Source organism: Tiliqua scincoides, chromosome 6 (assembly GCF_035046505.1).
Source record: "Tiliqua scincoides isolate rTilSci1 chromosome 6, rTilSci1.hap2, whole genome shotgun sequence".
NCBI classification, from domain to species: domain Eukaryota; kingdom Metazoa; phylum Chordata; class Lepidosauria; order Squamata; family Scincidae; genus Tiliqua; species Tiliqua scincoides.
This window is the reverse complement of record NC_089826.1, coordinates 63,103,491-63,129,654: the sequence shown is the minus strand read 5'-3', so window position 1 is coordinate 63,129,654 and position 26,164 is coordinate 63,103,491. Positions and strand designations below refer to the sequence as shown.

Genomic DNA, 26,164 nt, shown 5'->3' with positions numbered 1-26,164 from the left:
CCTAAAGGATTTATTCATTTATTTAAAATTTAAAAGCTAATTTAACCCATTTTTGCCAGGCCCACAGGTGTACACATTTGGTCCCTGTTGCATATATGCAATGTTGGGCAGTAATGGCTTTTAATGAAATGAAGCAAATTCATGGAAAACTACGTAATAAGTACATTTCTTAGGTTTATACTCATAATACAGTGGTGTTTGCTCATTACAGCATGTGGGACAAGTAGATTGTGATACAAAATCACAATGGCTGACTGGAGTAACTTTATTTGGTCAGAGTCAAGTTATGGATGTGGAAAAAAATTAGTAAGTTGTAGATGCTACGTATATACGGTAGACTCGGTTTATGCACCTGCTAGCTAGTTTTCATATGCTTTTCTGGTGGTAAAAATCATAGGATGCTGAACTAATCCTAAGTCTTAATTATCTTGCTCAAATAATCTCTCCCCCACCCCTTTTGAGGAGTAAGGATGATTGCACAAACCAGGCAAAGCCTACAGAACTTGTAATATTCTTTAGGATTACTTCACAATCGAGTACCGACAGTTTTGCTCCATGATAGAAGAGACTCATCACAAGCTCATGCTCAAGGCTTGGCTGCTTTTCACAACTTGCATAAAATGTTTTTAAATGGAATGTTTGTGTTGCCACAGAATCTGAAGCTAGGGAGGGTTCCCAACATAGGGTGCAATCCAAACCTGCCCTGGAGCAGGCAGGCTGGCAGGCCTGCACTGCAGCCGTGGCAGGATTGGGGCTGCAAGCGGCTCAGCCTGGGGCAAGGGAATTGCTTCCCCTTACCCCTGGTAAAGCTGCAACAGCCCCAATGGGACTACTTGGATCTGCACCACCTCAAGCGGTAGTGCAAATCCAGCAGTCTGGGCTGCCCCGGAATGGGGTTAGGATCTGGCATAACTGCCAGATCCTGACCCTGCTGCCCGCCCCCGGGAACACCCCCCTCCTCACTGCCCTCCCAACGTCCCCCCAGACCCCTGTGTCAACCGGGCTTGGCTGACGCAACCTATCTGCTTCCCAGGGCCCGCATCGGCATGGGCAGGCTGGCACATGTCCGACTGCCAGCCTAACCCCACTTAGGTCATCACGAAAATGCTTTGTGACACTTTCACGAAGGCCTTGGGCCGGCGCAAGGGGCATGAGCCCCTTTGGATCGGGCCCTAAGCGGCACATGCTTTCCATGCAATAGGTCTCAGGTACCAAGGTCTGACATGTCCACCAGCCACTACCATATTCAATTTTGTTTTCAATTAAAAAAAGGCTAATGACTTCAGAAGAAGCAAAAGCCTCTGGTTCCAGTTAGAACAAAACATTCTGAAATCTTCGGACACTATATTTCTGGTTTGATAGTCATACTATCTTCCCCAGTTGTATTCTTGCACTGCAACCTATAATTGACATTTTTTACTTCAATACGCTCCTTGCTTTTGCTTAAAAAGAGGTATCTGAAGGCTTTGGCTCAGTTGAGGCAGACTGATGGGATCTCTGATGGGAATTTTTAGCAATGCCTTGAAAGAAAGAACAGTTACACAAAAGACGCAATGACATTTTTCCACTTTCTCCTGGAAGCTGAAGACTGCAGCCAGGCAGGACGAGACGAGACACTTCTTCCCAATTTTCTTTTAATAGTAAAATTATCAAGAACATGTTAAAAAGGTACATTCTCAATACTGACTAGCAGTATAGAAACATTCAGAACGTTAATTAGCAGCTAAGAAAGAGAGAAGCTTTTATTCCACAGCAGTGGTATGCAACCTTTCCGGAAAGTGTGTTCAACTGTATTCCAAATTCACGTCCAAAGCGTGAGAGAGCAACACTAACATTTACTGCAGCCCATACGCAGCCACTCCCTGCTTACTGTTTTTCTTCCCTGTAATCTGCTAAACTGGAGGAGGCTTAATCACTGCACTGCTCCTTGTGCCAGCTAAAAGTGAGCAGCTGAAGCTGAACCTTGCACAGGAAGGAAGGCGAGGGAAAGAATGCAACAGATTCTAGGCTCGCCTTTTTTCCCCTCCACTGCCTACCTCGCTGCCACCAACACACCAGCTTTTTTAAAATAGTTGTACTCTTTCCCTCACCTTCCTTCCAGTGCAAACAGATCAGTTTCAGTTGCTAACTTTTGGGAGATGCAGTGCATGTGCTATCATAGCTCCCCTTCTTAGCCGTTTTACAATCTTCAGCAGCAACTAGTACGGATCTGTGGTGCTCTGTCTAGCCTGAAAGCACTGCTGCTCTTTTGCTAGATTTGACTGATCAGTACAATGAGAACCATACACATGATGGAACTGGTACAATGCCCCTTCTGAACTATCCTCTTCAGATGCCCAGGCTGTAATCACATGCACACTTACCCGGAAGCAAGTCCCACTGAACAAAGTGGGGCTTTACTTCTGAGCAACATGCATAGGATCAAGCAGGAGATAATTTTTCTACAATTATTTAACTGTGGTACCATGAAAAGCAGCAGAATCCCAGAGACAAGTGTTTAGTTTCATGCCTAGAAAGCAGAATTGGGGAGTGGTGGGATGTTCAACGCTGATTTGCTGTCTGAACTGCAAACAGTTAAAGGAAGCAAGAGAATTCACTCTCAGAAGCACCTTCAGGCCTAGAACCCCACCTCACGAAGCACAGTGCAGGTGAAGGAAGTTCTTGGCAGAAACATAGCTGCTGTGTGGTTTTCCTTCGGACAGCATCTGCCTTGCACATATCTGTTTCCACAAGTAAGCGCAGCTCTCACCAGGGACTACAAGGATCTGGACAGTCCCTCAGGTAAGACTCTAAAGTGCCTTTAGAAACATCCATCAGTGTTGTAGACACAGTCAGCTATGATGAAAACAAACACAGTTTCAGTGAACTAAAGAGAAATGCTTAAGACATTTATATCCATGTTTATATAACACAAGTGTTGCAGTGGGGTGTGTGTGTGTGTGTCACCTTAGCCCTTGGATACGATACAGCAATACCTTGACTTTCATTGCTTTGCTCTTTCAGTCATTTTCACATTTCAATTTTCATCCATATGTTTTCCTCTTTCATCCACCCTTCCATGACACTGGTCAACGTTCTTATGTTTTAAAAAAAAAATTCTGTGATATCCTAAGGTGTCATGATGCATACTCTGGGAACCCCTGCTTTATTTCTGTTTATTTCCTTACAACTCAAGGTACACAGGAGAGATACAGTAGCATGTATACTTGGTGCCTGCTTTGATAGCAGGGGCCAGACAAGTCACAGTTATTTCTGAAACCCCTTCCCATTCCAGTCTCTTGTCTCTCTAAAAGTCTCCCTTCCATGTTACTAACTTGTTTAATAGTAGGGTTTGCTTCACAGTCCACTTTCTGTCTTTTTCCATTAGAGATTCTAGTAATATCTCCCTCTGGAGACTTGGGCTATCAGTCAAGAGAATTTGTTCAGCAAGAGAACTACCTCTCCCATCACAAGTGGGTGGTCCCCAAATCTCTGGTTCTCCACACTTTCTCCATCCCCTGTACCTTGAAGCTACCACTTCCTGCCTTCAGGTTCCTCTAGAACAGGGGTCTCCAAACCCCAGCCCGGGGGCCAGATGTTGCCTGCAGCCAGCCTCTTTCTGGCCCGCGGCCAACCTCTTGTCTCCTGAAAGCCTCTGGTCCACTCAGCTGAACATGACCAGAACTGTGCTCTGATTGTGTCTGGAGGGTGTTCTGAGGGCCAGAGAGGTTGAATGAATGAGCCCATTCATTCATTTATTCACTCATCTAAGTTCCATCTCTTATTTATTTAAATTTTATATTTAAATTTTTTCCCGGCCCTCCACACCATGCCAGATATTTGATGAGGCCCTCTGGCCAAAAAGTTTGGAGACCCCTGCTCTAGAAGGTCAATCTAATCTCCCCACATCCCCTCCCTTTCCCTGTTTTTACCTTCTTTGCTCTGCCCCTTTTCCTAACTGCCTTCCCCAGGGCTCAGTCGTGCGTGGCCATTAGCCACTGGATTCCCCCTATCTAGAGTAATTGTAACTGTGCTATTTCAGTTAGATCCAGTTTGAACCCTCTTTTTGGTTTTTGAGAATGAAAAGTAAAATTTCATTTGTCGCACCTTTACCCTTCTCTCAATTTTCCTTTCCTACCAAATTACATAGCTGTGCCATTGGCCAATAACACAGGATGCCCACACGCAATTGCTCACCTCCCCACAGCACTGTGGGGAACAAGCTCTACCAGTCAAGGTTAAAAGTAAGAGCTTGTGCCTCTGCCCTCCATAGCAATACAAGAATCTCTCTCTTTCTCTCTCTCTCTCTCACACACACACACACAGTTGCCCAATACTTTTTTTTGGAGAGAGGTCAATGTGGAAAGACATCAACTTCCGCATACTGTGGGGTTCCACTGGATATGCGAAAGTGTCCCTTTTGCCCATGACCCCATTTTGCCCGGGGCCACCAACCTTGCTACTAGGAAAATGAAGTTTATTTTTAAAAACCAACCAAGCCATAACAACATTTAAACTATAACCTCTATGCTTCAGCTAAATCATACATACAAGTCATGCAAAATGTTCCAATTCCTTAATTCATGCAGCCTGTTGTATGCAGCCCTCTGTAAGTGGGTGCTATGCTGGCAGTTTATAGCTACAGGCCAACCACCAAATCTAAGTAGTAGTTTCCCTAGCATAGTTGCTGGTGCTCTCCATGCTAGGTTGTTTTGGGTCTAGCATTCTTCCTAATGCCACACTTTTAATCACTGCCCAGGGGTATCCAGGGTACTAGGAAGATTCCTTAAAGCTCTGGTGGCACAGCATCCCTGTGTGTCAACACCCGTCATCCTTTGAAATAAGCAATAGAGATTTTTCTTTCCCACTCAGTGTGGGCTTAGAGCAACACACCTTAGCCAAGAAGAGAGCAGCTATCCTGACTGTCTCCTGGGACCACTTTAGACATTCAGCAGGACCTAGTGGCATGGTTTTTCCTTTGATTGTACTGTTAGAGGCTGTGTATCTGCAAATGGTTTATTTAGGATACTTTTCACAAAGGAGGTGGTATGGAAGAGAAAGGGAGTGGGAAAGTTTACCTTATTGAGAACAGGTTTTGTAGACAGAACGTCAAAGAGTCTAGGCAAGGAGATGTTCTGGAGCAGAGGGAAAGAAGAACACATAGGTTGATATTTGATGAACTGAAAAAGCATATGGATCTTAATAGCAGCAGCTGCTATAGCAGTTCTAACAATTTGGAGAATAGCAACATCTAAACCACTGTTTCTCAAACTGTGGGTCGGGACCCACTAGGTGGGATGCGAACCAATTCAGGTGGGTCCCCATTCATTTCAATGTGTATTTTATTTTTAATATATTAGACTTGATGTTGCCATGGTATGTGACTGCATTTGGGGAAATTTTACAGACCTGTACTTTTAACAAGCTACTATGTATAGTCTTTTAACAATAATAGTAAATGGAACTTACTCCTGGATAAGTGTGGGTAGGATTGCAGCCTAGGATTGTTAAAAAATTTTCCTGTTTGATGATGTCACTTCTGGTCATGACATCACTTCTGGTGGGTCCTGACAGATTCTCATTCTAAAAAGTGGGTCCAGTGCTAAATATGTGAGAACCACTGATCTAAACTATACTAAGCAGCAATGAGAATGAATGACTCCCCACTCCATGAAATGCAAGACAAACAGTACATCTTGAAGAACGACAGCAGCAGGCTTGGCCGACTAGCAAATGGAACTATTTGCTTCAATTTCCTGTTACATGGGACAGCTGGAAATGCCTAGGGCTGAACTAAAAACCCAGTTCAAATCATACCTCTACCATAAGCTCCCAAAGCAAACTTGGACAAGCTCTATTTCAGTCTCAGCTGCCCCATTTGAAATATGGGAGCAATATTACTATGACAGTATACAGGAGGCCGTTAGAGTAGTGAAGGAGTGTGAAGTAAATGCTGTGTGACTGCTTCCCACCCCCCCATGAAGTTGTCTCTTAGGATAGGATTATCTTATTTTAAGAGATATTATCCCAAATATATTGACAAAACCCTGAGTCAAAATTATGAGTTTGAAGGCTCAAATAGGATATAATGGAAAGATTGTTCCCCACAACTAGAACAAGCATTTGTAGACTCAGATGGAAAAACAAAGCTGCAACGGTAACCACAGTGCTTCAGCTGTCACAAGGCCTTAATTATTCCCGTTATATTGGATCTAGACTGCAATTCTGAGCCCAGACTACGTTAAAACTCCTGGGCACTCAGCCCTACTCACATCACCAGCATGCAGTTACATGTTTCGCAAAGTTACCTCTTGCGTTGTTTTGTTCAAGCACTTTGCTGCAGGGGTTCTCCTGTCATCCAAGACAAATGGATCCTTCCACCGATCATAATTTGTCTCCAGCACAAACCAGGTGCCTTTTTGTATGTCCAAGCTTGAAATAAGGAGAAGTATTAAAATTTTTCACTTAAAAAATGGACTGTCAAAATTAAATGTGTTACTAACAGAACTGAAGCGGCATTCCTAAAACAGGCCTAACATAACAAACGTGAGAGCCTGTATGGTACAGCGTTCAGAGACTTGAACTAAGATCAAGGAGACAACTGAAATCACTGCTTGGCTATGAAGCTGACTTGGTCACCTTGGGCCAGCCACTCTCTCCGATGGCCTCACCCACCTTACAAAGTTGTTGCAGGGATAAAACTGGGGGAAGAAGAGGACCATGTGTACCACCATGAGCTCCCTGGAGAAGGTGGGTTGTAAATGTGATAAAAATGAAAGTACTAGTATTTGCATAATAAAGTCAGGAGAAGGTTTAAGAGGCAAAGTGGATGTAGCTCAATGGAAGAGCATCTGCCTTGCATGCAGAAGGCCCCAGGTTCAACCCCTGCTATCTCCAGGTATGGTAGAGAAAAATTCCTTTCTGAAACCTTGGAGAGCCACTGCCAATCAGTGCCAACAATACTGAATTAGATCAGGGGTGGGTAAACTTCCAACTTTAGGGCTCCTGGACCTTTAACTTGTGCATAGAAGAGGAAATTTCAGCAAGTGCAGCTTGTCGTCTCACAGACGGATGAGCTGTACCTGCTGAAATTCTCTCTCCAACACAACTGTTAAAGGTTGAAAGTTTGCCCACCCCTGAACTAGATGGACCGAGTTAGATTCAGTATAAGACAGATACGTTTTCTGAAGTATTATTTTCTATGAAGAGAGATACAATTATAAAAGCAAGAAAATGCACCCCAAAAGCCAATGCAAAGAGATTAATGATTTAGGGAGCAATCCTAACCAATTTTCCAGCACTGACATAGCTGTGCCAATGTGGCACGCACTGCATCCTGCAGTGGAGAGGCAGTCAAGGGGACCTCCTCAAGGTAAGGGCATGTTCGTTACCTTACCTTGGGGCTGCATTGCAGCTAGGTCAGTGCTGGAAGGTTGGATAGGATTGCACCCTTAGTCACATATTAGCAAGCAACAGCTTTAGCATCTGCTTCTGCAAATCTTATTACAGGCAAAAGACAAATCTGCTGGGGGGGGGGAAGGGAGTACAGCATCTCTTTATCATAATCAAGTGGTCTTACTTCCAAATGTCTAAGACTTTAGATCGGGAACGTGTAATAACACAGCCTTCTTCAGATTTGTTTCCTGACAATATGAAATAAGCTGGAGCCAGTAGTCTTGTATTAACCAGTTTGTCCTTTGCATCTTCATAGCTGTATGCAACAAGAAAAACATGATACAATATACAGAATGAAAAACTGATGATCCAGAGTCTTTCCAAACACTCCTCCTATAGCAACCTCTGGACTGTTGGTGAATGTCCTTATTCACAGATTTCAGTATCTGTGAATGCTAAACCTACACCTGAAGGGCCTTGGAGAACCTCTTGGATACAACCAGAAGTCACTTCTGGTTCGTGCTGGTGACTTCCAGCCACTTCCAGGTGTTCTGAGGCCCTTCAGCTGTGGATTTCATCATCCGTGGAATTCAGTATCTGCAGGGGGTCCTGGAATGGATTTCTCATGGATACCAAGGGCCCAATGTACTACAGAAACCAGTACACAAGAACAACCCAAGGATAAAAGACAAGGCAGAAGAGGAATCTCATCCCATTGCTCCCACCAACAGTCCAGCCAAGCAAGGGCCACAAGTGGTATTTCAAGGAGAAAGGATAACCACAGGAACAGGCTAGGGAAGAGAAATAAAGGGAATGTCAAATTTAGTTTCATACAAGCACTTCTTCTGCTGCTTTCTCCTCTGTGCTCAAGGCTAAAGGCTACCACTGCAGCCAATTAAGGGTCCAATCCTATCCAATTTTCCAAAACCGGTGTAGCCGCAATGCAGCCCCAAGGTAAGGGAACAAATATTCCCATACCTGTGACTGCTGTCCCACCACGCAGTGCATGCCCCATTGGCACAACTGCACCGGGACTGGAAAATTGGATAGAATTGGGCTCTAAGAATCTCATGGCTCTCTGTCTATGATCCACAAATTACTGAGTCTAGGGCAGAAGACAGGAGGATTAAAGGATCAAAGTTTGTAACGATGTTGCATATGAGTCAAATGTATAGATTATGTACTTTAAAATGTGACTATTACCTTGTACCATTTTCCAAGACAGCTCTAGTAAGAAAGCTCATCCACCAACCTTCTCTCTCACCAATGAGCCATTCAAAGATTCCTACAAGAAAAATATATTAGGGAAGCTTTAATGCTACGTACTGTAATTGTATCTATATTGAAGCATCTTACACCCCAGTTCAGGCCTAATTTGGTTTACTCCAAAAGTTAATTTCTAAAGCAATTACAATGGGATTTGCTTCTAGGCAAATGGGCTTTGATGTGCAGCCTTCCTGCACCACACTCTGGGTCTGCTTTTTCTTAACTTCATGTTTATTTCTTAGAACACTAATACCTTGGGACTATAATGCCAGTAATATGAAACTGATCAAGATATGCTTGTCTCCTTGTATGACTGAGAATATACTTACCAATGTAACCTCCATCAAGACTGAACCTTTCATTCATGGTTAGAGTAAAAAGGCCCTAAAGTATAAAGACAACACAGTTTTCACTGGAATCAAGAATACCAATATACAACAGAACAGAAGCCAAGTTTTGTGATGTCTTTGCAAGGAATCCTTGCATAAACAACAGAACTAATATCACTACCAACATCCTCCCCTATTTATACTGCATAGCCTGGGGTCCACCATTTACAAGCTTTTTTTATGCACATGTGTTGCATTTAACTCATTTCCGCCTGGCCCACAGGCGTACACATTTGGTTCCTTGTCATGTATATGAAACATTGGGTAGAAATAGCTTAAGTTATAAAGATGGGCTTAGGCCTCACTGACCAACTTTCTCACAGGGATAGCAAATTGTTAGGTACTCCCCAGTGAGGGGCCAATCCTATCCAACTTTCCAGCACTGGTGCTGCCATAATGCAGCCCCAAGCTAAAGGAACAAATGTTCCCTTACCTTGAGGAGGTCTCTATGTCTGTCCCTCCACCACAGAATGCAGTGCGTGCCCCATTGGCACGGCTGCACCGGCGCTGGAAAAGTGGATAGGATTGGGTCCTGAGCCAGAGCTCTAAAATCTGGTACATTATGGTGCGTAGACCAGTGGTTCCCAATCTTCTTGGTATCACAACCCATCTTGTCCTCTTATGGTGGATTATGACATGGGAATGACTTACCCCTCAGAAAGTCACTTTGGTTTTTGGAAGCAGCTTTCTGAAGTGGGAAATGGTTTTCTGAAACTTCAGCAGGCCATTCTGAGGCCAGCAAAAGCCAGAATAGTGGGTTGTCGGCCCAGTGCAACCCCAAAGAGGCTCCCCATCCTCCCAGTAAGTCATTTGGATTCTGGAATGGTTCTGATTTTGAGCCATGCTGGAGCATGGGTGGCTGGGAGGGACCAGGTTGCAACCCACTGCATGTGGGCTTGTGAGCCATAGTTTGGGAAACCACGGGCAGGAGGTCTGGTCTAGAGGGTAGAGCCTCCGTTAGCCTGAAGATAACATCAGAAGGTTGCCAGTTTGAGGACACCAGCAGCTCCCTGAACAGCTGAGAATGGCAAGACCTTGAAGCAGCTGACAAGCCAAGCTGAGTGATTCCACCTGCTCTTGGTGTGAGCAAGAAGCGTCTTGGCTGCCCTCCATGTGGGAGATGAAGCTGCTTGTCAGCCTGCGTGGGAGAACTGGAGGCCAGAAGTGAGACCAAACCAGGAAGATCCATTCTGAAATGTTGTTGGTTCTTGAAAGAGAGAACCTCTATGATTGTAAAAATCCCCTTGAGGGATTTAGAAACGCCTGCCTATGTAAACCGCCTTGAATAAAGTAACAGGAGTAATCCGATGACCAGAAAGGTGGTATATAAATACCTAGTTGTTGATGATGATAATAATATTATATTATAATTATAATTATTATGGTGTGGACCAAGATACCATAAGTTACTAGAAAAACATTGCCCGAGACGTTTGAGTACTGGTCCTGCAAAACGTGAGACAAAGTGCACCCAAGAACACTCAAGGTACTTTCAATCCAATGAGAAATCTGGGGCACACACAGGCAACAACTCAGGGCTTCCCTAGCCCTTGTAATGCCTTTTTAAATGTCACTTTTCATTTTGCCAAAAAAAAACACAACTAGAAGTGGCATTTTTCTGAACTGGGCAGAAGTCGCGGGTGGACTCTGAAGGGGGGACACACCCCATATCCACGAATTCACATATCTGCAGGGGGACCTGGAACAGAACTCCTGCAGACATGGGGGCATGCTGGTACTAAGAAATTTAGTCATAACAAGAATTACATGAACAGTTTGAAAACAGGACAGCGTCCCACCCAACTGTTAAAAGTTTGAGGTGTGAAGTTTACCTCACAAGCAAGACTAGCATTTCAGCACATAGTTAGGCAAGTCACACACAGACTGTTGTGCCAGTGGTGTATGGTGGGTCTTTAGGCCTGTTTTTCTGGGCAATGTCCAAAACATGTTTGGGGCAGTAAGGGATACACCTCTATGTTTGCCGAAAAGCCTCCCACATTAGTAGGATATCTACCTTTCTCTCCTCCCTGAAGAGACACTTCACACATCTGGCAAAGTGGGCTCTAATCCACGAAACGCATGCCACAAGAAGTTTGTCAGCCTCTATGGTGCCACAGGACAATATTTTTGCTACAACACATCGCCTCCTCACACTTCCTGACCCACCCAGCTTCTCTGGAGTTCATGCAAGCAAGCAAGCACATTTTCATGTACATCATGATGACACCATACAGCAGACCACAGGCTCTGTAGCTTACAATAAAATATTAGTAAATGCTGCCATAATTCAAGGGTACATGACAGCCCTTTCACATGAATCTCATTTTCTTTAAAGCCCTCTGAAAAATCCACTTTCTGGTCAGCCTTTCTTCAATTACCATCGATTTACCATTCCATGCTATTGGTCATCCATTTACTCTCCTCTTTGAACCCCAACCTTGAACCCCTACTCTCATCGATGCCTCCCTTCCCTTCCCTTCCCTGTTGACCTCTTCATATTATCCACATTGTAAACCCACTGGACAGGACCCTTATACACATCATAATACATGGGGATAGAAAGCAGGCAACAGTCTTTGGAAAAAGGCACTAGATTTGCTTTCTAATTTAGAAATCATTCTCTGTATCACACAAAACAAAGAATCCTTACTGGTTTGACTCCAGATATCATTCCCACGTAACCTGCCAAACTTGCTGACTTGAACACGGTTTTGTTGTTTCTCTGAAAATTCAGATTCACCATTAAGGGCTTCAGATGCTGCGTTGTAGTCCAAGAACTATTCTTTATATCCCACCTAAAGAAAACACAGTACGTGGTATCACTGCATTTAATGCAAACTGCAAGATTTTGCTTCTCTAGAGCAGGGGTCTCCAAACCCCGGCCCGGGGGCCAGATGCGGCCCGCAGCAAGCCTCTTTCCAGCCCACGGCCAACCTCTTGTCCCCTGAAAGCCTCTGGCCCACTCAACTGAACATGACCAGAACTGTGCACTGCTCTAGAGCAGTAAAAACCATGAACTCTCTGTTGGATGCTGGAGCCTTTTAGCATTAAGCACGAATGCCAACATTTGGGTTATATGTCCCAGTTCAGATGCATTTTGCTTCCATACGCAAGATGCCTCAGGGACACATAGAAGGGTAAGGTCTCCATTGCAATGAAGTGCTGCAATTGCAATAAAGTGCTAGAATACCCAGTTCATTGCTTAACCAGGTATATTTCAGAGAGAGAAGCTGTGGGAGCCTCATTATTAATAATACATACCCAAGAAACAGTCCAAAATCAAGGTTTCTCACATGGTACAACTTTCCTGGTTTCCAAGGTGGGTGTGGCAAGAGAGAGAAAACAGAGAAGCAAATATTTATCATCAAGAGAGAAATATACCAGAAGCATCATTAGCAGTACTTTGATCTTTCAACGGGTTAGGTACCAGAGCATGGATGAAAGTCAAAAATGGAAGAATGTCAAAGCATAGCCATGTTTAGCCTGCAACTTTATTTTGGCCAGTGATACACGTAAATAACTATATAACAAATTCAAATGTGTGAGTAACCTAAACAAACAGAACTAAAAGAAAAATAAACATAACAATGATGGTCATCGTGGAAGGTTGGATAAAATCAGACCAAAGAGGAAAGCATATGGACGAAATGTGAAATGTGATTATAATTAAAAACAGTTGAAAGGGCAAAGCGATGAAAGTCAAGTGGAGGAAAGTCAAGGTTAATTAAAAATTAATTAATAATTAAAATAAGCCGCAGTGGCCAAGGAATATTTACCTGCTTTGTCTTCTGCAATTATTGAAATGCAGACAGTGAAGATTTCATAGAAAACATTGAACAAAACAACATCACCTAAAGAAAGAAAGGATGAAGGGGGAGAGAGAAAAACACTTTTAACCAAAAATGACCAGTCTTTTTTTTGATGATTTAATTCAGCAAAAGTTCCCCTCATTTCAAGCTTTTGAATTTATATGGAAGGGATGTCGATGTTTGTCCCAAATTATCCAATCCAGGAAGCAGATCGGTAGTTTGAGAAGTTTTAATCTGGGGTAACACAAGAGAGATCCTATATCCAGACTCTTCATTCCATTTAGACTTTCCCCAGCACAATGTCAAGTTTGCTAGCTCTGGAGAGCATGAATATAACTTCTGTGTCTGTTCTCTGTTCAATCATTATATTTTACTGGTTTTAAAACAAATTCTAATTGTTTTATTGTAGGCCAACTTGGTGGCCCCTCTGACAGGGCAGAAAGATGGCCTGGAAAGTTCTGAAGTAAGTAAAATACATGTAGTTTGAAAGTGCCTTGAATTTGTCTGGATGAAACAGGGGGCAGAGGGAGGAAGATGCAAGCCATATACCTGCTCCCACCCTACTTGGCTTTCACTCTATGGAAAAAAACACCTGAACAGACTATACATTTGAATCCAAATCTGCAATTTCTACTGTGTGCATGGAACACTCCTGGGTACTATACATATTGGAACTTCAGCGCTGATTGCTAGAGTGGCCAAGGCTGCAGTCCTATACACTTAACTGGGAGTGAGTCCCACTTAACCCATGCATAGGATTGGGCTGGAAGATACTCAGCTGCAGAAAATGATGCCAAAACATATATTCTGTAATTTCAAAACCAGGAGCCATAGTAACTAAAAACAAGAATTACCTAATGGAACTTCAGCAGCAGAAGCAATGCTTTTGATCTCTTCATTGAAAGGAGATGGAAGGGTATTCCCCAACCAACGCTAGAAGGAGAACACACATGTTTAGATTTAAACTAGTAGTTCCATAATTTTCCATTGTGATGTTCTGGGTCTCTTATAAGCACTTAGAGACTTAACACCATTTCATACAGCGCTGTTGCTTAAAAGTGCAACCTATCCATGGGAGTAAAACCTACTGAACACTTCTGAGTAGAAATGCATAGGATGCTTTTCTATGGTTTAGGCTCCAATCTTATGCACACTTTCCTGGGAGTAACCCTTAATGAACACAAAGAAACTTACTTCTGAGTATAGACATGCATATGATTGTCCCATTAGTCTACTTGCCACATCAACAGACAAGGTAGCTCCCCAATGTGTGTGCATTTTTCAGTACATCTTGCAGCATTCAAACTGTATTTTTAAACACTGTATATTTAAAACATGTAATGTGTGAAATGGTCTTTGAATGCCTCTGTAGACATTAGAGTTCACGGATAAGTTAAGAGTGATCTTAAAACATTTTAAGAAAGATGCTAATCAAGAACTTAACTTGCATCTTTAAGCATACTTCTATCAATAACAGAATGACAAAAAACAAAGCTTCACATTATTTCAAAATAGCTAAAAAGCTATTCAGCACTCGTGCAACTTCTTTAGTGTTCCCATCCCCCCTGCCCTTAACACACACACTCCCCATATCGGGAATCACACCGAATAAATTATATTTTGCCTAAGACAAAATAAAGAGAAAGGATATATAGGAACTTCAAGACCCTGGGGAGGAAAATCTGTGAGTTTCAAAGGTTTCTTTGCAATATAAACTAGAAATGCTATCCCAGGCTGTAAAAAGTCACTCACAACAGCCCAATCCTCTACTAAATCCCTGTGCAGTGATTCAGTGGCACTGAAGCAGGCTATGTGGAATTTTTGGCTGCTGGAGGTCTCCTCAGAGTAAGAGGACATTGCCCTGGGGTAAGCCCCAGCAGCTGCTATGGGTCAACTTGGACCTACCCCAGCAATAGCACTGTTGCAAGTACAAGTTGATCCATGCAGGCGGATTGGGGCCAGGAAAGGGGTTAGGTTCCGGTGTGTGCCACCACCAATTCGCCCCCTCCCCCCAACTTGGAGGGACCCATCTTCTCTTTCTATGCAATCGCCACATCCACTGATGGTGCAACCATGTAATAATAATCTATAAGTAACAAGAGTCTGAACAATCCATTTTTCAGGCTAATTCAGTATCTTCATGTTATTGAGCTCTGATTGGAATAACTGAGAAACAGCAGCTGTTTGAATGCGTCTTCTACGGGTTTCAGAATTCTTATAGCACAACATTTCATTTGTCTCCTTTCAAAGGGTCTCTTTGGTCCAAATTTTTCAGGCAAAGCAATCGCACCCTTACATGACTTCTTTTTGTCTAATCTAGATCAATACCAATAAAACAAAACACCTGGTACCTTTAGTTTACTTTCTACTCAAAACTCACTCTCCTAGGTACCATATACACAAAGTTAACAAACTCTGACTTCAGTGTACACAACCATAGTAAGGCTAGCTGCAGAGTAACAATGCCTTCTCAAAGAAATTCACATATGAGTCACTTTCATGAGTAGATCCATGTTCAAAGAGAGACAGCCTAAGAATGTTCCTTTTTCTCTTCCTTGAGGTTAGATGACCCAAATGAATATTTAAGAATATCCATCACCCCCCCAGCCTCATAGTAACTTCCACTAAAAGAAATGAACACTCAAGACATTCAAACATTTGAGAGAAAGCAATGAAAGGGCATAGTTTCATATTTTAAAGACAGATTTGAACATCAGCATTTAATCCCCTGACAGCAGATCTGAAAAGCAACAATCTGGATCAGGGGTGTCAAACATAAGGCCCAGGGGCCGGATGTGGCCAGCAGGAGCTTTTTATCGGGCTCTCAGCTGCTGAGCGGTGCTGAGGTGTTACTGCTGAAAGGGCAGCATGCATGATAACTGGGCTTTTCCATACCTTGAAATAAGAACAAAAGTTGCTTTCTCTTCTGTCATTTGCAGCTCATGTGTTCCAAGTGAGGAAAAAAGTGCTTATTTCTGGTTATGACTTGTTTAATGACATTGCTTCCTGTCTAATGACATCATTTCCAGCCCCTAGCAGGCATCATATATGCTATTCAGTTCACTGCATGAAGTGAGTTTGACACCCCTGATCTAGATCACCTGGACTCTCTATTCCAGACCAAGAGCTTGTGTTCTGTAGCCACTCAAGAGAGCATCCGCTTGTGATATGATGTGCACACAGACAATCCTGCTACATCTGCCTGAACCCCAGGACAGTTCCAAACTGACTTACCAAATTGACTTCAAGGAGCAGCAATGCACTCCACAATAGGTTTTCCACTTTGTTCAACTGTTTGCAGCTCATAAGAACTTGATTGGTGTGCAACAGTATTTGGAAAAGAGAGGCTTTTGCTGGGCACCTACAATGGACTTCAAAGACTCTTGCCTCACTTCATATTAGTAAGCAGCAAGGAAGAAGGGGGGATTAGGACACTTATTTGCCTCTCCTTTGTTTGTTCCACTAGTATATCAGGCTCAGCGAAAAGAATTAAAACTTTAGACAGAAGAAAGATACTCACCAGTTTAGCTTCTACAACCGATTCAAATTTGCGACTAGGGAAAAACGCTGTTATTATTTCTTTACAAGCCTGAATGGTAAGCTTCAGCTGGAAAATTTCAAGAAGTTCAGATTAATACACTTTAGAACAGTGGAATGCAAGAATCCCTTAAAAAAACATAAATCCTTCACTTGTTCCTTTAAAGGGATGTTAAAATTGTTTTTTACACTGATCCTTAGTTAAGGGCGGTTCAGTTCCAATAACGTCTATTCCCTCGTTTTGTGCATGGAAAGTTGTAAGCATTGACTTACTATCCTGTTGTAAGGGACCCCCTCCCCATTTTGAATACTGTGGCCTTTAGTGGCCTGTCTGGCGGAAATACATACCCCAAAGAACAAGACACACCCCAGTGTTGGACTGTCTTGTTCTGCCTGCTTATCAACACCTCTCCTATCTAGGACTCTGACAGGGCCTGAAACATAATTGCCTCACCAATGATCTGGGTAGCAAATTGCGGTTAAAAGGCAGATTAGTAACTTTTACAATTCCACAAGATAAGTATGCAACTATGGGTGCAATCCTGAGGTGCCCATGGGCTGGTGCAAGTCCCTTGCACCAGCCTGCGGAGGGTCACAAACGTGCCGTAAAGCACATTTGCGCCTCCTCGGGATGAAGCTGGACTGGCACTCAGAGGTATGCCGGCCTACGGAGTATGACACAAGCCTCAGCACTGGCTTCCTCTGCTTGGCTTTTGTTGGCCTGGCTAGGCCGATGCAAGGCTCTGGGGTGGGTGGGAGGGAGGCGTTCCTGGGCAGGGGGGAGGGCGGGCAGTGGGCGACTCCAGGGGCAGGCGGGTGGGGAGTGGGAAGTGGGGCTGGGATCTGGCAGTTATGCCAGATCCCAACCCCTGTTCCTGGGAGATCAGAGCAGCTTCAAGCCGCTCCCCTCTCCTAGTGCCACCTCAGGAGGAGACAGAGGAGAGCCATACAGGCCAGCATGCTTTATCCAGAGGTGAGGGGAAACATTTCCTTTTGCATCTGGTTGAGTTGCCTTGGGCCCCTATCCTGTGTTGGATACAGAGCAAGCCTCTTGGCTTGCCTGTTCCAGCACAGGGTAGGATTGTGCCCTATATCAGAGACAAACCTGACAGGAAATTCATTTGCACCCTGACAAGTGCAATTAATTACACTTATTTGAACAGGTTTGATTTTTATGGAGGAGGAAGAGACCCCTTCTAGCCATCATGCATTAGTTAAGCAAGTACTTTGGACTTAACAGGAAAAGCAACATGTAAGTCAAATGTCCTTTTTCAATGACACACACTCTCCCTCTCCCCCTCCCCCTCTCCCCTGTGTCATGGGCTTAGCCCAGTGGTTCCCAAATTTTTTCAACTGGCAGCTTCCTTGAACTACTGGGCCACTGGCCACAGCTCCCCATTAGGGCTACGATCCTATACATTGTATAGGGTGATGGGTTTTTTGTGAGAATTCTGCAACTTCCCTGGCTGGTTTCCATGGCTCCCCAGGGAGGCATGGCTCACAGTTTGAGAACCACTGCCTTAGCCTGTAGAAACCTTAGCAATGGGATAGTTCATCTCTGCTAGTACCCAGTACTTTTGCATCTCTTAGATTATACCCCTCTGGCCACTCTCAAGATGTAGCTGAAAGAAAAAAGGTCTGCCATGTTCCATACCTCTCTCTTTTTATCAGTGGACACGTTGACCCATCTCTTGCTGGGTGGCAAGTCAAGATTTATGATGTACTCTGGAACCACCCCTTTGAACCTGAAAAAGGCCAAGTTCAATGGCTAAGTTCAATGACATGGTAAAATAACACCACAGGACTGAGCCAATGCAAAATCCATATTTCACTTAATTCGTAAGAAGTACCGAATCACAGAATCTGCAACTACCAGTCATTGTGTAGTCATTACCAGTCATTACTAACCTCACACCTGATGGAGGATACTGGTGAGTTCTGCAATCTTCAGCAAACTGCAAAAAAAGGGAGACACTTTGTGAACAAACATTTCTGTGTTGGTGACACAAGCTGTCCAACAACCTTTTAACTTGAAAGTAAAACAATGGGATTAGATCCTATAATGTGTTGTAATCCATGGGTTAAAGACTCAAGCAACATGTTTTAAACCAGTGTTTCTCAAACTGTGGGTCGGGACCCACTAAGTGGGTTGTGAACCAATTTCAGGTAATTCATGTCATTATTTTATTTTTAATATATTAGGCTGGATGCTACCATGGCATGTAACCGCATTGGGGGAAATGTTACAGATCTGTACTTTTAACAGGCTACTCTGTATATGTTTTTAATAATGATAATCAATGGGGCTTACTTCTGGGTATGTGTCAGCATGATTGTAGCCTAGGATTGTTAAAATGTTTCCTGCTTTATGATGTCACTTCTGGTCATGATGTCACTACCAGTGGATCTTGACAGATTTTCATTCCAAGAGTGGGTCCCAATGCACTGTTTTAAACTCATCCAGCCATGAAAGCCTTAGTACGTTTGTAACCTTTTTACTTCTTTTATTTAGACTAGGGGTGTCCAAACCCTGGCCCTGGGGCCACTTGTGGCCTTTGAGGCCTCTTAATGCGGCCCTCAGGGAACCCCCAGTCTCCAATGAGCCTCTGGCCCTCCGGAGATTTGTTGGAGCCCACACTGGCCCAACGCAACTGCTCTCAGCGTGAGGGCGACTGTTTGACATCTCGCGTGAGCTGTGGGATGAGGGCTCCCTCCACTGCTTGCTGTTTCACTTCTGTGATGCAGTAGCGACAGAAAGGAAAGGCTAGCCTTGCTTTGTGCAAGGCCTTTTATAGGCCTTGAGCTATTGCAAGACCGTCATTCATTCATATAAGTTCATCTTTAATATATTCATTTATGTAAACTTATGTAAATTTATTCAAATTTTAAATGTAAATTAATTCTTCCCCCCCCCGGCCCCCGACACAGTGCCAAATAGACGATGTGGCCTTCCTGCCAAAAACTTTGGACACCCCTGATTTAGACGTATGAAATGTGACATGTTTGAATAAGTGGCACTAAGTGAGTGCCAGGAGAGCATGACCCAGGCCCATACTGTACTTTAGAAGTGGACTGATGACAAGAGGCCGCAGATCCCACATTCTTGGGATCAACCAAACACGTGAAGATACATGAACAGTCAAATTCACAGATACAGCATTTGCTGTAAAGACTCTGCAATGGGTTTTTACTTATAACAGGTCTTTTTTTTTTTTTAATCAGGAGAGACAAGTCTTATTCCACCCTGCCTCATCTTTGAAATACATCATGAGCATCTTGGTTTTAACATGACAACTTGGTCAACAAGATTCTAACTACATCTTCATGTGAAGAAAATTCCACCACAGGTAGTGGGACTCTACATTCAAGGAGATTTTTCTGTTGATAAAGAAGCCTTGCCTACACCTTATGCAAGTGGAAATAGCTCAGCTAAGGCACTGTACCAAGCCATAGTTTGAGCTTCCATACAAGTCAGGCGTTTGAGCTACTCAACTAATTATCTGATCTCTCAATACTCAGGTCCAAACCTTTCTTCATGGTACAGAAGATTCTGGAGATCAATCAATAATAATAGTTTGTTGGTCCTAACAACAGTGTGTCAATTCTGACACCATGCAAAAGTCATAGTTTATAAGGTTCTTTGGACCAATACTTTGCACAGTGTTTTAAAGCCAATCTTTGCCAAGTTAGAGAGAAAAGATTTTCCTGTGTTCAGTATTCAAGGCAGTCATTTGTTTGTCTCTATACAGCTTTAGCAAATTTTTAACTAAGAGCTCTAGTCTTGCCTGACAAGCAAGATATTCTGCAGGTTGACGTCACACAAAGGAGAGATAGGAGTGGCTTTCCACCTGCACCTCTGTAGAATCAAAAAGGTATGGGCTGACTAATTTAGCTAAGAATCTTTATCTGTGTAAATAAAAGCATGAGTGGTACTAGGACCATTGAGTGAAATCCAATTGTCCTTCTCTTCTTTAAGTGTTAAAATAGAGAGTTTTCAAGTTCCTTCTTGAAAACTGCTGAAAGGTGCCTGAAAATACTTCTAAGTTTAGCAATAAAAATTTCTGTAATGCAGACAGGAGGGGGACGATCTAAAATACTGTGGTGATGACCTATCACCTGAGATTAATGGATCTAGATCAGTGGTTGTCACACATTTAGCCCTGTTACCCACTTTTTAGAATAAGAATCTGTCAGGATCCACCGGAAGTGATGTCATCATCAAGCAGGAAAATTTTTCGCAATCCTAGGCTGCAATCCTACCCACACTTACCCAGGAGTAAGTTCTATTTACTATCATTGTTAAAAGAATATACATAGTAGCTTGTTAAAAGTACAGGTCTGTAACATTTCTCTAATGCAGTCATATACCATGGTAGCATCAAGTCTATTAAAAAATAAAATACTGAAATGAATGGGAACCCACCTGAAATTGGCTTGCAACCCACCTAGTGGGTCCTGATATTTCTACCTCCTCTCTCTTTCCTGGGAAGAAAAGACAGTTCGGCTTCCTTAGCCTGCTCCCTTCAAGGCTACTGACTCCCTTGCAAGTTAAGAACTTGCTTCATAGCTCTCTGTCTCAGATACTCCTCTTTGTCCACAGCAACTTGAGCTGCTGGCTATTTGCTTGTACAATCTCAAGGCCTAAAATGCAGCACACTTGCTAAAGCTATGTGGTCAATGCTTAAATGGGAGACATGAGAAACTCATGTGCACTGCCTTGAGCTCCATCACAGATACAAGTATTACAATAAATATTATTCTTGTAGAGTCTAACTATAGCCATGGATCAATACTAGATGAATAAAACAGTTTTGTGCTTTTTAAAAAATGCATCCATACCCAAAACCGACACCCCACTAATGTTTTTATAAATCACTCAGTACTTATAGAACCAGTTTGCTGTCTGGACATAATAGATGCTCCTGAGAAAGAGAGATGTGGTCTGAAGTCAGTGGGAGGAAACTGCTTCCTCTTCTTCATAAGACCCACAGTAACCTGAGCAGGACTGATGCAAACCATGTGACAAGTTTTACTTCCCTATATATTAAACATATGAGAGCTGGAGGTTGATTACATGATATCAGAAACAATTCAACCGCTTACTGCACATGGGATTGACTCCCAATTGTGCCTGTGCAAAAGCCCCATATTTTGTTGGAAATCAGTTCTTCAGGCAACTTTCACATATCTCAAGATTGCTACAAACAGTTCTGTGATTAAGCAGAGGAGCAACTTATTGAGAAATATGTGGTATGCTTAAAAAGGAAAAAAAAAAAGTTAGAAAAATGCCAGTAAGATACATGGGGAAAAAACAGAAATAAGAGGGACATTTTTCTGGCAGGACTGCAGAAATCTAAGAGTAACATGGTGCATAATAATCAGCGAACTTTCTCACAAGGTGCTTGCCAAAGCAATGACGCTTATTTGGCCTTATCTTTAAGCACCCAAGTTGTCCTTGAGGCGCTATCTGAAGAAACAGATTTGGAGACAGATTATGAACACGTGAACTGCTGAGCACTCTTCAATGCACTCTTTGATCAAATCAGCAAATTAATGCTGAGTCATAAAACACAGTATAACCAGGTCTGAGCTCATCAGAGAGGTTAGGGGTATTTTTAAGGCTACTTCAAACAAGATAGAAAAGAAAAACAGGCTCCTATTTTCAAAGACAAGCAGAACATTAAATGAATGGTGGTGGAAGAAGTTGAGAAAACACAATGCTTTTGCTACTGTGGGTTTCTCTATTGCCTTTTCATATACAGAAGCAGCTTTCAAGTGTTGTCATAATGTAACCAAAAATGATTTGAGAGAGAGAAAATGAGTGTAAGGTGCTTAAACTCATTTGCAGCATAATCCTATACATGTCTATTCAGAAGTAAGCTCCACAGAGTTCAATGGGACTTACTCCCAAGTGTGCATAAGACTATAGCCTTAGCAATCTGACCAAAGTTATTAATTTCACCAGGTAGAGCACTGAAATAAATCAAAGATAGTTTCACATCTGATTCCAAAAATGCCTATTAGTTTCCTAGTGGGCCATTTTGGAATGTTGGCAATACAAAGAAGAATGTGGAAGGGAGTGATTTCAAGAACAAAGATTTATACTAGTCACCGTGGTTCTTTCATTCAGTTTACAACACTGAAAATGCCTAATTTTAAAATAACCAGTGGCGGTGGAAACGCCACAGAGAAAGTTGTCCTGGATAAGTGACCCATCAGATATTTAGGCTTGCAGGTGCAACTTAATTGGAGTAGGTAACCATAGGCCAATATACATGTAATTCTGTATGATTAACTTTATGACTTGAGTGCTTTCCTATTATGTCCACACAATTAAGTATGCAGATAACTATTTCAGTTCATGGCTCAACTGCAGTTTTCTGCACCTCTCCAAGCCTTTAGAAAGTGGGCAGAGTGGCAGGATTATTAAAAAATACAATTTCTTTTTTCCTGATTAGCATCATCATATTCAGGCTCACATTAGAACGGAAAGTCTCCTGTTTGCACCCACTTTTCTGCAGCAGCTGTAGCACCGCAGCTCTGTCCCTTCTTGGCAAGTAGATCCACAAGCCAAAGAGCTGTTGTTGCAGGTCAGCTTCCTCCCAGATTTGACACTTTACTAAAGAGTGTCATGTATGCATTCCTTGGCCCAGCACATATGGCTTTTGGTAGCAGCAACAGTCACGTACTAAACATCCCATGCAGCCAGAGTCCAGGTGAGATTGGAAAATGTAAGATCCCAGGAAATCTCTGGGCTCCCTCCTTTGGGTCCTAGGCCCCCTTTCAACCCTGGGCCTGGGTACAAATTATCCCCTTTGCCTCCATCTCTTGGGCCCGGGTTGACCTCAAGCATCTATCAATCTTCCTCAGCAAAAGGTGGCAAGAAATCCTACTGCATTGGCCAGTCCCTTTCTTTCCCTCTGAAACTACATAGGCCCACGAGACCAGGGCCCATGAGAGGAGGGGATAAAGGGGGTAATTTATACCCAGGTTGAGGGTCAAAAAGGGGGCCCAGGAGCCAAAGGAGGGGCCCAGAAATTTCCTGAGAACTTACATTTTCCAATCTCACCCAGACTCACTTCCCATGTGGGATGCTGGGGGCTGCCACCAACTATAAGCACTGAGTCGAGGAATGCATACATGACACTCCTTTATACAATGTCCGATCTGTGAGGAAACTGGCCTGCTACAGTAGCTCTTTGGTTTGTGGATCTGTTACCGTGAAGGAGCACACAGAACAGTGATTTTCAACCCGTTTCGTCTCACAGCACACGGACAAGGTACAAAAATTGTCAAGGCAAACCATCAGTCTTGACCAGGGATGCCCAAACCCCGGCCCTGGGGCCACATGCAGCCCTCAAGGCCTCTCAATTTGGCCCTCAGGGAGCCCCCAGTCTCCAATGAGCGTCTGGCCCTCCAGAGATTTGTTGGAGCCTGCACTGGCCCAACGCAACTGCTCTCACCGTGAAGGGCCACTGTTTGACCTCTTGTGTGAGCTGTGGGATGAGTGCTTCCTCCACTGCTTGCTGTTTCACGTCTGTGATGCAGTGGCGGCAGCAAAGGAAAGGCCAGCCTTGCTTTGTGCAAGACTTTTTATAGGCCTTGAGCTATTGCAAGACCTTCATTCATTCATATAACTTCATCTTTAATATATTCATTTATGTAAACGTATGTAAATTTATTCAAATTTTAAATGTAAATTAATTCTTTTTCCCCTGGCCCCCGACAGTGTCAGAGAGATGATGTGGCCCTCCTACCAAAAACTTTGGACACCCCTGGTCTTGGCAATTGACAAGGCACACCATATTCCCCAATGGCCCTACTAATAAGTGACCCTTCCTTGAACTCCCGTGGCACACCTGCTGACCATTGGTGGCACCCCAGTGTGTCACAGCACAATGGCTGAAAATGGCTGATAGGGGAGCTCAGGGACACAGCTGCAAAAGTACATTTTGGTGCACACTTTGCATTCTAGTGTGAGCCTGAATATGATGATGCTAATTTCCCACCTCAATTTTCTACATTTAAAAGATTTGAGAGACGCTTAAGAGTACGTTTGGTTTTCTATATCACTATGGGTGCAATTCTAACTTGCGCTGGATTGTGGCCAGAAGTGGCTCAGCCAGAGGAAAGGGAAAACGTTTCCCCTTACCCCTGGGTAAGGGCTGCTGGCCACAATGGGTCTCCTCGGACGTGGCACAAGCCCGAGAAGAGCGGAGTGACTTCAAGTCGGGAATGGTGGTTGGGATCTGGCATAACTGAGTAAGTGTTGGGAGAATTAGAACAGACAGAAGAAAATACTTCTTTACCCAGCATGTCATTAGTTTGTGGAACTCTTTGCCACAGGAAGTAGTGGTGGCATCTTGCCTGGATGCCTTTAAGAGGGGATTGGACACATTTCTGGAAGAAAAGTTCATTACGGGTTACAAGTCGTAGTAGGTATGTGCAAGCTCTTGGTTTTAGGGCCAGGCTGCCTCCGATTGCCAGGTGCAGGGGAGGGCACCAGGACACAGGTTGTGCCTGTTGTCTTGTGCACTCCCTAGGGCATTTGGTGGGCCAATGTGAGATATAGGAAGCTGGACTAGATGGGCCTTTGGTCTGATCCAGCGGGGCTCTTCTTATGTTCTTATATCTAGCTGCTGATGCCACATCAGTGGGTAGATCTGGGTGGTGCACCAGGAAGCCCTGTGGACCTGGGCTCCAGAGACTTTTCTGGCTGTCACCACCATCCTCTGCCTGTTCTGCCCTCTCCCTCCCCCTGTTCTGCCAATCCCTGTTGCCACCCTCCCCCTGCCCTGTTTCACCCTCCAATCCCCCCCCCTAAGGAACTCAAAAGAAACTTTGTACCCCCGATGCAACTTTGATGAAACTTTGTGTCCCCTGTTGCAACACTGATGAATCTTTGTAGCCCCTGAGTCTACACAAGCCCCTTGGCCCTGCACAAGACCTATCACTCCTTACACCTGTAACCTCGGCCCATTTCCCCCAGGGATTCAGGGGCAGCCAGAGCCAGGCAACCCCCCTGAGCCTTCCCTGCCTGGAGAGGACACTAGGAGAGCAGATCCCATGGAACTCACCGGGTCCTTGGCCAGCACCGCCAGGGCAGCCAGCATGGCAGTGGTCGCGGCAACCAGCACTGACTCGCGCACCATTCTTGCTGCTGCTGCCGCCCGGCCAGTCTTCTGTGCCTGCCTGCCCTGGGAGCGGCACGAGAACAGATCATATGATTCTCCCAGCCAGGCAGCAGCGACTCTCTGAAGTGACGCACGCCCTGGAATTTACCACTGAGCAGTTAGGTAGGGGGAAGTGAAAGCTGGTGCAAAGGGAGCCCGGGGGAGATACCATTCAGGACAGGACTGCGGGGTTGGCAGGACCAAGGATGCTACTGCTGCTTCCTCATTTGGGAGGCTCATGTTTCCTTTACCCTGTGCAACACGGTGGAGGGAGGAGATGATGGGCAAGACGCAGTGGAGAGCTGCAGCGAGGGGTCTTCTTGTTAAAAACCCATAAAAACACAACACACCACCTTTTCCATAGAATCCTGAAAGGGACCTAAAAGGTCATCCAGTCCAACCCTCTGCCTAGCGTTGAACCACTTCAACCACTCCTCCTAGAGCAGTGCTTCTCAACCAGTGGTACGGGTACCATCGGTGATACTTGAGGTGGTGCCTGGTGCTACTCCAGGACCCCCGGACACATGCCACCCGGCAGCGAGACCCACAACGCAACCCAACAATCACTGATGGAAGGCTCAGCTGCATGAGCAGAGCTCCAGCGTGTGCTTTTTGC

The 26,164-nt window shown here is 44.0% G+C and overlaps 1 protein-coding gene and 1 non-coding gene across 2 annotated transcripts; one reads left to right on the top strand and one right to left on the bottom strand.

The window, feature by feature from the left end:
• Positions 1–1,617: 1,617 nt before the first annotated feature.
• Positions 1,618–25,597, bottom strand: ASAH1 (N-acylsphingosine amidohydrolase 1). The gene is made up of 14 exons (XM_066631952.1): positions 25,453–25,597; positions 18,284–18,330; positions 18,030–18,120; positions 16,359–16,445; positions 13,693–13,771; positions 12,806–12,880; positions 12,291–12,336; positions 11,680–11,824; positions 8,970–9,024; positions 8,578–8,659; positions 7,559–7,690; positions 6,288–6,411; positions 5,058–5,114; positions 1,618–2,835 (listed from the first exon to the last, which is right to left on the bottom strand). The coding sequence occupies exons 1-14, from the start codon at positions 25,525–25,527 to the stop codon at positions 2,746–2,748; spliced, it is 1,185 nt and encodes a 394-aa protein (XP_066488049.1). The 5' UTR covers positions 25,528–25,597; the 3' UTR covers positions 1,618–2,745.
• Positions 6,805–6,876, top strand: TRNAA-UGC (transfer RNA alanine (anticodon UGC)). The gene has a single exon. It is a non-coding gene; the product is annotated as a tRNA-Ala (tRNA).
• Positions 25,598–26,164: the final 567 nt, after the last annotated feature.

What these genes read in the sequence shown, in the direction of transcription:
- ASAH1 (XM_066631952.1), bottom strand. Translation starts at nt 25,527, where the DNA reads ATGGTGCGCGAGTCAGTGCTGGTTGCCGCGACCACTGCCATGCTGGCT. An exon ending in TATCCTCCATCAGGTGTGAG is followed by an intron (nt 18,121 to 18,283) that starts GTTAGTAATGAC and finishes GGCCTTTTTCAG; the next exon opens with GTTCAAAGGGGTGGTTCCAG. An exon ending in CCACTGATAAAAAGAGAGAG is followed by an intron (nt 16,446 to 18,029) that starts GTATGGAACATG and finishes GAAATTTTCCAG; the next exon opens with CTGAAGCTTACCATTCAGGC.